This window comes from Euphorbia lathyris, chromosome 9, assembly GCF_963576675.1.
Source record: "Euphorbia lathyris chromosome 9, ddEupLath1.1, whole genome shotgun sequence".
Taxonomy (NCBI): Eukaryota; Viridiplantae; Streptophyta; class Magnoliopsida; order Malpighiales; family Euphorbiaceae; genus Euphorbia; species Euphorbia lathyris.
The window spans coordinates 28,114,370-28,123,975 of NC_088918.1; the positions used below are offsets into that span (position 1 = coordinate 28,114,370).

General features: G+C 33.2%; 2 protein-coding genes and 2 non-coding genes across 5 annotated transcripts; 3 read left to right on the forward strand and 1 right to left on the reverse strand.

Moving 5' to 3' along the window:
* The first annotated feature begins 1,852 nt into the window (after positions 1-1,852).
* LOC136205903 (peptidyl-prolyl cis-trans isomerase CYP19-3) lies at positions 1,853-4,309 on the forward strand. Of its 2 annotated transcripts, XM_065996753.1 has the most exons (3): positions 1,853-2,079; positions 2,798-2,935; positions 3,093-4,309. In XM_065996753.1, exon 3 carries the CDS (start codon positions 3,110-3,112, stop codon positions 3,647-3,649), a length of 540 nt encoding a protein of 179 aa, XP_065852825.1. In that variant the 5' UTR covers positions 1,853-2,079; positions 2,798-2,935; positions 3,093-3,109; the 3' UTR covers positions 3,650-4,309. The 2 variants fall into 2 exon arrangements, with proteins under 2 accessions (XP_065852825.1, XP_065852824.1); XM_065996752.1 differs by lacking the exon at positions 2,798-2,935 and having other exon boundaries at positions 1,858-2,079.
* LOC136207793 (small nucleolar RNA snoR86) lies at positions 2,420-2,541 on the forward strand. The gene has a single exon (XR_010676920.1). It is a non-coding gene; the product is annotated as a small nucleolar RNA snoR86 (small nucleolar RNA).
* LOC136207794 (small nucleolar RNA snoR86) lies at positions 2,797-2,915 on the forward strand. The gene has a single exon (XR_010676921.1). It is a non-coding gene; the product is annotated as a small nucleolar RNA snoR86 (small nucleolar RNA).
* A 452-nt stretch (positions 4,310-4,761) lies between the features above and the next one.
* LOC136206474 (rubisco accumulation factor 1.2, chloroplastic) lies at positions 4,762-6,594 on the reverse strand. Its single transcript, XM_065997532.1, has one exon. It carries the CDS (start codon positions 6,524-6,526, stop codon positions 5,192-5,194), a length of 1,335 nt encoding a protein of 444 aa, XP_065853604.1. The 5' UTR covers positions 6,527-6,594; the 3' UTR covers positions 4,762-5,191.
* Between the last annotated feature and the right edge of the window lie 3,012 nt (positions 6,595-9,606).

A 9,606-nucleotide genomic window follows, 5' to 3' on the forward strand; every position in this document is an offset into this window, starting at 1 on the left:
TGGTGATTGGAAAGTTCTTTGTCGTCTATTTTGATGATATCCTCATCCATAACAATACATTAGAAGAGCATGTAGAGCACTTGAGGGTCGTATTGAACTTGCTACGGGAGAACCAACTATTTGCTAACACCAAAGCGTGTGATTTTGTGATGGAGAGCCTTATATTTCTTGGGTATGTAGTGAGCGGAGATAGGATCCGAGTTGACGAAAAAAAGGTGAGGGCTGTCCAGGAGTGGGCGACTCCAAAGAATGTTAGGGATATTAGGAGTTTCCACAGGTTGGCTACATTTTTTGGACAAGTTCCCCTATAAACTACTCCACAAGCCGGGTCAACAAAATAGAGTGGCAGATGCCTTGAGTAGGAGGGTTATGCTCCTTAAGGCGATAACCCTTGAGTTAGGAAACTTTGAGCATATTAAAACGGACTATCGGGAGGATCTAAGCTTGTGGAAGCCGGATGGGCATCTTGAGACTACAAGGAATGAGTTGGGGTCCAACTCATTTGAAGAAGGGGTGACTGATGCGGACATCTCTAGTAACCATGCGACAAAGGGAGCCGAAACTATGATTGGGACAGAAGCAGCGTGGCATGCCGAGCCACATACCACACGACGTGCCACAAATGGAGCGGAAGGGGAAAATATCCAGAAGCAGCATGACATGTTATACGATACTTCACAGACGTGCCACTCGACGTACTGGGCCGCTCGTCGTGCGTTGGAGAAGTACAGAATTTGAAGAATCCAGGACCCTACTCACACGCTGTGTGAGATCATGTGGCACGACGTGCCACCCCTTTTAAGTTGTCTTCCTCGCCAAGTTCATTGAGGAGGAGACATATCCTGCCACCATTTAATTATTGTTTTGCCACCTATCTTATTACTATTTTGCCATTCTACTTATTTACACTCCTACACCTTTATTTATCTTTCCTATTTTATCCATTGGATTATAACATGTGCTTGTAGCCCTAGTGAGGCATTTGAGTCTTTTTGCTTGATTTTAATTTCGAACCTTTAAACTTTTTTTCGTCCTTTAAGCTTTTCACAATTAGAAATCAAATTTCATTATTTTTCTACAAAATTACTGGCAGGCAAACACAATTAAAAAAAAGGCGAAACAACCCCTTAAGAGTGTCTTAGATATTTTTACAATTAAATTTGGATTAAGGTGCAAAAACATCCATAACGTAAGGTTTACTGGCAGAAGCAATTTTACCTCTAACATCTAAATAATGCAATTTTACCCCTAACGCTGGCAGTCAAGAGTAATTTTAACCATAACGCGAAGATTAATATTTTTAAATTCGGTGAAATATTTGAATTTTTTATTTAACTCGTACAAAATACAATATATTTTTTAATTTTTATTTTAAAAATTTCACCTTTAATCATATATCTATGATGTATTACTAATGGACACGCATATTTAAAGTATTTATAACAAGATTCATGATCAAGAAGAAAATTTGATGAATAATTTCTCCAATTGACCTAACTTGTCAACGTTAGAGGTAAAATTACTATTGGCTGCCAACATTAAGAATAAAATTACATTAATTTAGATAATATAAGTAAAATTACTCCTAAATATAATGTCATATATATATATATATATATATATATATATATATATATATATATATATATATATATATATTTTCTTTTTCACCTTATCCCATTAAATTTAAATTTCATTGCAGGTGATGATAACTCTTAAAATTGATAGAAGGAATAGCACATAGTCGCTACCTGTACCGTAGTCCGTAAATGCAATTAAAAATAAGGGCTGAATAGTAAATTACATGAAAAAACAGGTCTCATAGCAACAAAAGATAAAACCCTAATTCTCTCATCTTCTCAGTTCTCTGTCTATAAAAGCGGCAGGTAAAAACCCTAATCTTCACATCTTCATCGCCTACCGCCACCGCCACCGCCACCGCCACCGCCACCGCCACTAGCAACAATAGATAAAACCCTAATTATCATCTTCTCAGTTCTGTCTATAAAAGTGGCAGCTAAAACCCTAATCTTCATATCTTCATCTAGTTAGGGCCTACAGCCACCGCCTCTGCCAAAGGTGAGAACTCTCTTATTTACTATATATCGTTTTCCTTTTTTTTAGTTGTATAGCATCTTCATTTCATGTGTCGCACATATCGAAGGCTTGCAGGGGATTCTACACGAATCTGTGAGCTCAAAACTTGTGCAATATTCTAATTCATCCACCAATTAATATCCTCCTGGTTAATTTTATAATTTTGCTTGAGGATTTCACGCTGGATGATGTACATTTATTATCGTCGAAAGTTTAGTCGTATGGAACTTTTGAATCTAGATCTGATCTGTTTGTGACTGAGTTTATGCACTTATTCTTCGTTTACAATTTATTTTTGATTCTATAGTAAAGCCAATTTGCAGAGCAAATGCATCGAAAATGGTGAAATTTTGCATTGAAGGTTGGCAATATCAAATAGCAGTTCTCCGTGCCTATCAAATCTTAATTTAATGTTGATTATGGCCTCGAACAAGTTGCTACATTTTCTTTTATCTGTTTTTTTAATTATATTCATCCAAAGTGATTCGAAAGAGTGTCTTGCTTGTTTTACTTGTTTGGAATATTGAATGATTTGATAATTACTATACTCTGGGTTTTGATTGATAAATAGACTTGCTGAGAAGAATATCTGTGGTAGTCAATGATCATAGCAATATCATCCAAATGGGGCTTCTGTTTCTCCCTATGTTATTTTTTTAATTTTAATTTCATACCCAAGTTTTATGAAGCCAATTTGCAGAGCAAGGTTGTCGATAATGGCTTCAACTTGCATTGAAGGTTGGCAATATCAATAAGCAATTCTCCGTGCCTATCAAAGAATTTCATTTTGATCGTGGCCTCGAACAAGTTGCTAAATTTTCATTCCTAGATCCAAACTGTATGCACCATGAATTTAGTTAATGTTTATAACTAAGAAATAAGTTTTGCTGTCAGCCTTGTATTTCTTATCTAGACTGTGTACCTTTGATAGGAATATTTGAATAAAAAAACAAACAATTGAGACTGATCCTGGTTTGTGTTATGGTTATTAACAGGATTGGAATTTTTCAAAATGTCAAATCCAAAGGTTTTCTTTGATATTCTTATTGGCAAGATGAAAGCTGGTCGGGTAGTGATGGAGCTTTTCGCTGATGTTACTCCAAAAACTGCTGAAAATTTCCGTGCTCTCTGTACTGGCGAGAAGGGGATTGGAAGATCAGGAAAGCCTTTGCACTACAAGGGTTCAGCTTTCCATAGAATAATTCCGGGTTTCATGTGCCAAGGTGGAGATTTCACAAGGGGAAATGGGACTGGAGGAGAATCAATCTACGGCTTGAAGTTTGCAGATGAAAATTTCAAGGCGAAACACACAGGACCTGGTATTCTATCAATGGCAAATTCTGGACCAAACACTAATGGTTCTCAATTCTTTATTTGCACTGAAAAAACCTCATGGCTTGATGGTAAACATGTTGTGTTTGGGAAAGTTGTTGATGGCTACAGTGTTGTGAAGGAGATGGAAAAGATCGGTTCTGGTGATGGAAGGACATCAAAAACTGTTGTGATTGAAGATTGTGGTCAGATAAAAGAGAATGAAAAGTCCGATGAATAATTACTCAATATCTGCAATTTTGTTTTTGCTGAAAATTGGAGTAAGAATAAATGCTGTGGATAATTATCCATTGACATTACGTCACGTTCATTGTCCGGTTAGAAATAATGTCTGATAGTGTTCGAAATCGGATAAATATTATTTGATTTTAAAATTGCAGAAAAGTCTGTACAAAGATTGTTAGACTTCTCACATCCTATATAACTCTATCAATAGTTTTCGGGTTACAGTTTTGTCCGACATTGTTCGACTGCATTTGGAAGTTTCAAAATGCAGCACGGTTCTGTGTGTTGCTTTTGGGGTTGGACAAAACCCTAACCTGAGCATTATTGATCGGATCATGTAAGATTGGGAGAAGTCGGGTAATTTTTGTCCAGACTTTTTGTAATTTTAAAATCCTATTATCTTTAATTGATTTCACTGAAGTTCACAACATTATTTCTAACCAGACAAGTAACATGAGGTAATGCTTAGATTGAGGTTTTTCAGAGCAATTATTCTTGGATGAACTGCTTTATTGTCACCCTTTCATGTAAAGGATAATCAACTTTAGTATAGGTAATTTGTATAAAGGACTCGTTCAGGCTGCATTTTATTTTGCCTTGAATATGTTTTATCAAATAATGTGATTAGAATAAAAATACCTCTAATATTATAATAGCTTCTTATCTGGTTATTACAGTTTTATCTTGGAGAGCTAGCATGATCTATATGTTTTTCCCTCAATTGATCCATTTTGATAACATTAGTAGTATTTTTTTACCCTCTCTTGAACATTACATTATTTTGAGTTTTTGTGTTTCTTTTTCTGCTTTTCGAATATATAATGGAATTGAAACACTATTGATGGAATTGAAGGCAAATAAAATGGTTTTAATACAAAAATCTTCTGTAATTAGTGGATATGTCATCTATTTTTATAATTTTTTTAAACCACCACTTCCGTTTACTGTCAAACTGAACTTGGACCTAAAATTAATGAAAATGATAAGTAAAACCAAATGAGTCATCTCCATAAATTTGTTTTGTTGACAGTCCTAATTGCAAAAATAGGATGATTTCCATATTTGTTTACTTGGCCAAACTCATTGCAATTCCAGTTTCAGCAGCTATGAAGGGAGCAAATTCAAATTTCTATATTTAATTAGCACTTCAAAAGTTGGATATACAACAGTACAATGTGCATTAAATCTTTCATCAAGATTTTGGAACCTGCTATCCTCAGCTCAAGAATAAAGCCATACTAAAAGTGATCAACCATGCTGTATAAAACAGTCTTTGAAGTTTGTAATAAACATCATGATAAACAAATGTGGTAATATAATGCCTAATGAGCTCTTAATCCTGTTTATTTAGGCATCAGAAAGTTGTGTAACACACAAAAATGAGTTGTCCTGAGTAACTTTTGTCTATTTTTGGCAACAAAAAGCATAGCAAAGCAAAAAAACCTGGTACTGCTACTGGTACTGGCTATTGAAATTGAAACAGAATCTCCATGAATTTGAGGTCCAAGTTCCCATCTTTACCTCCATAAAATCTCATTTAATCCCATTCTTCATCAGCCAATTGATCATCAGTATCATCTCTTGGTGGCCTAACAACCAATAACACAGCCCCCAAACACTCTTCCACACCTCTTCCCCTCAAATCAGAACCCCTCTCCACCTTCAATTCACCACCACCACCACTATCAACACCCAAGTAAAACCCATCATCTGCTTTCACCTCCTTTCTCCCCCTATCAGCCACCACTAATATAGGCTCTTCCTTGTACCATCTATTAACTCTCCATGGCAATGCTCTTGCATCTGCAAATGAAACTACAACTCCTCCATTTTTCAATCCCACAATTGGCTCCCAACTTGGCAAAACAACCCATCTTTCCCACCCTTTTTCTGCAACCAGAATACCAAAAGCCCCTTGTGTTTTGCATTCTAATGGAGCTTCTAGAATCTCCTTTTCCTTCTGATCCGCTCTACAAACAGGTAAAACCACCACACTGCTCGCTTCTGCAACTTCACCGATCTTCAATCTCACTACTGGAACCTTAACTGCTTCTGCTTCCCCTTCTTGCCCTTCCCCTGATTCACTTCCCCCTTTCAATTCGGTCAAAATTAGACTTTTTGCCTTTTCTGATTCCGCTACATCTAGGGCTAACTTCAAAGCATTTGTTCGATCCTCCGATGGATTCTTATGCTCCCTCGCTTGCCTATAATACATAAACGATAGGCAATCTCCGGAGAGATTGTAATTAAAGCTCTCCCAACCCTTATCTCCTCGCCGGCGAGGGAAATCCTTGACGGAACGAGCCAAATCCTGCGCATCTTTGGAGTCAAATTTGTTATCGATAATGTATTTCGCAGCAGCAGCGCGCTGGGTAACGCTAAGCAATCGGATTTCATAGAGTAGCTCTGCGCCTCCGGTTTCGAATGCGGAAAGAATTTCTGGATCGGTTAGAGACTCACGAACTTTAGCTCCGACAACTAGTCGGTTCTGCTCAACCCCTGAAATTCCGGTGGATTCTTCAATTGTGGGAGGAGTGAAGCCTTCTTGAACTAGAGCGGGGATTAAAGGGGCGTATTCGTACCAAAGACCGAGACGATTAGCGAGGACATCGAGACGACCGGCGGTGTCTAGGGAACGGAATTTGGCCGGAAGAGGGGAAGGAGGAGGTCGGAAAGGTTGGTATACTTGTTTAGAAGGAGAAGAAGATGAGGGGATAATAGTGGCTGAAATGGGGTTTAAAGAGGTTTTTGAAGAAGGTAAGTGGGAGATGAAGAAAGGAGGAAGAGGATTAAGAAAAGAAGAAGAGAAAGATTTATTGGAATTGGAATTGGAAAGAAAGAGAGGTTGGGTGTTTACAATTGCAGAGAACATGGTGTTTAACAGTAGCAGTAGCTGAGGTTCAGGGAGGAGGAAGAAGAAGAAATGTGCCTTATCCGAGAAAATTCAATTTTTGATATTTTTGTTTTGTTTTCTGATACTGGGCTTGGGCCTTTCTCGATCAATCTATTTGCGAGCCAAAAATATTGGGCTTTTACGTTAAAAATGGGTCAAATACATGAATATCATAATTAAGTACAAAATTACAATTAAATCATATCACCAAACTTAATTTTTAATATGTCATTATTCTCTATATATTATGATTTTATATCATAATTTAAAAATTCTAAACTTCAACTCATAAATTATAAACCCTGACTTTTAGTTTATAAATTCTAATTCTTAAAATATATTAAATGTACTGATTTTACTAGTTTGATATAATAAAAAATTATGACTTGACATAGTTAAAAATAGTTTTTAAAAGATGAATTTCTGTGTAATTTTTCCTTAAAAATATTGGAAGTTTTAAGGGAAACTTACATATAAATTGATATTTTTTTAAAACTATCTACGATTATATTAAACCAATAATTCAACAATTATGTTAAAACTAATTAAAATTAATATTTTTAATATATTTTAAAAATTAGAGTTTATAAATTAGGATCTCAGAAATATTGTTTAGGGTTTAAAAATAATTTTTTTAAAATAAGGTGCAAAACATATTTGTTATACATAGAAAATAATGACATATTCAGAATTAAATTTGATGATATGATTTAGTATTAATTTTTTAATTAATTATGATATTCATGTAGTACATGTGTTCAGATAGACATTAATAACTAAATGAATATGATCATTCACTATTAAATCTATTCTTATTAAATCTAAGCATTAGAATATTTTGAGTCTCTACTATAGCAGGGGAGTAGGAGAAGAGTGTACAAAGAGCTCGAGCCCCAAATTTAAGAAGGTCCAATTTTTTTTACTATACAAATCTAAATAAATTATTTTTATTAATTATTATATGAAAAATTAAGTGAATGTTAATTTATCCAGAAAATTAAAGCTCTAAGAGTCTTAAGGGGCTCAATTTTTTTTATTGTTATTATACAATATCTAATTTAATTATTAAATTATATATTTTTTTCGAAATAAATTATTAAATTATATTTATAATGCTAAAAATCAACTTAAAAGTATTTTGGTGTTTTATTTTGTAGAAACATTATTATTATATGAAAGTATTAATTTTTTTTTTAATGAATATGGCCCAATTTTTTTCATTTAGCATAGAGCCCCGAAAATGTTTAAGACGGCTGTGTACTATAGTATTCTAATAAGTCCAGATCTAACGGTTAATAAGCAAATACTATATAAGCATTAAGGTCCATGTGATCAAAATCGCATATAGAAATCCTATTATAATTATATGGTAAAAATCATAATTAAACCTCTAAACTTTACCTGTTTTAAAGATCAAATATCTGATCAATTATTTTTCCACATTGAGCCCTTGATCATTGATTATGTTATGAATTTAGCTCTTATTTAACTTTTCTGTCCAATTTAGACGAGAAGATTGATTTGGCGGTCTTAATGTTGAAAATAGCAAAATAAGAGAAGAGAAAATCGAGTTTGGAAGAACCAACCGAAAATTGATTTCTGTAATTTATTTTTTATTTTTTACTCTATCTATTCTACTTAATAAACTTTTATTTATTTTTGTCCAAATCAATATACCGAATTATTCTAACAATATGAAAAAATGATTGATCCTTAAAACATGTAAAATTTAAAGGTTTATTTATGCTTTATAAAAAATAATCCTCAAAATGTCACAATTATATATAGAAATTAACTTTCTAAAAATGATCTATAACTATTTCAACTAATAATTTGAATTTATATCTTCAAAAAAAATAATAATTTGAATTATATCAAATTGATTAAATTATTATTTTTTTACTTTAAAAAAAATTATTATTTTTAATATATTTTAAAGGCTAAGATTTCTAAATTATTAGTTTAGAATATATTTTTGAAGGTTTAAAATTTATAAATTAGAATTTAAATATTTAAATTAGAATATAAAATCATATTTTTTTATGATATATAAAAAATGGCATATTTTAAATTAATTTTAATAATATGATTTTATTTTTTTTGCTTGATAATATAATTTTATATATAATTATAATTTTTATATAAAAACCCAAAATTATAATTAAATATAAAATTACAATTAAATCACGTTATCAAATTATCAAATGTAATTTAAATATGTCACTTTTTCATAAAAACCCAGGTATTTTCTTCATTTGCTTTTAGTTCTGAAAAGTACACTTTTTTTTTCTCCATTGATCGAATTGGCTATCAATTTCCCTTCAGTTTGTAATTCTAGAGACTAAATCAACTAATGAGACTAAAATAAACAAGTAATCAACCAAATTAATCAATTAAAAGCTGAATAATTACTTGAATTGAATAGTTTGAGTTATTAAGTACATATATTTGTTGTGAAATATTTGGATAACATGAAAAAGATGGTTATGTTGTTGAAATTATTATTATACGAGAAAGGACCAGGTGCGTAATGAAATAATTAGGACAAAAGTAGGGGTCACATCTATTGAGAATAAAATGAGAGAAAACCGACTAAGGTGGTTTGGCCATGTGAGACGTAGAGCGCTTGATGCGCCGGTTAGGAGAACCGAAGAGTGGCAAAGGGATGTAGTGGTGAGGGGTAGGGGAAGACCTAAGCAAACTTGGAGGAGGGTGATAGAGAGTGATATGAGTTTACTGGGAATTGAGGAAAATATGGTAGTGGATAGGACAGAGTGGAGGGAGCGAATTTGTGTCGCTGACACGACTTGATTTCACGGTTTTATATGATGGTTCATGTTAGCCGACCCCGAATCATTTCGGGACTAAGGCTTTGTTGTTGTTGTTGTTGTTGATCAGGAATGAATAGTTTGGAGTTCATAAGCTTTGATCTACAAAGAGATGAGATGTTTATGAATTGTGAATTTGTATTGGAATATGTTTAGGTTAGAATAAAATGTAAATAACTAGCTTAGGTGTATATCCAATGGTTTGGAGGTTTGGTAAATTTGATCATAGAT

Coding starts and splice junctions, on each gene's coding strand:
- LOC136206474 (XM_065997532.1), bottom strand. CDS start 6,526: ATGTTCTCTGCAATTGTAAACACCCAACCTCTCTTTCTTTCCAATTCC.
- LOC136205903 (XM_065996753.1), top strand. CDS start 3,110: ATGTCAAATCCAAAGGTTTTCTTTGATATTCTTATTGGCAAGATGAAA.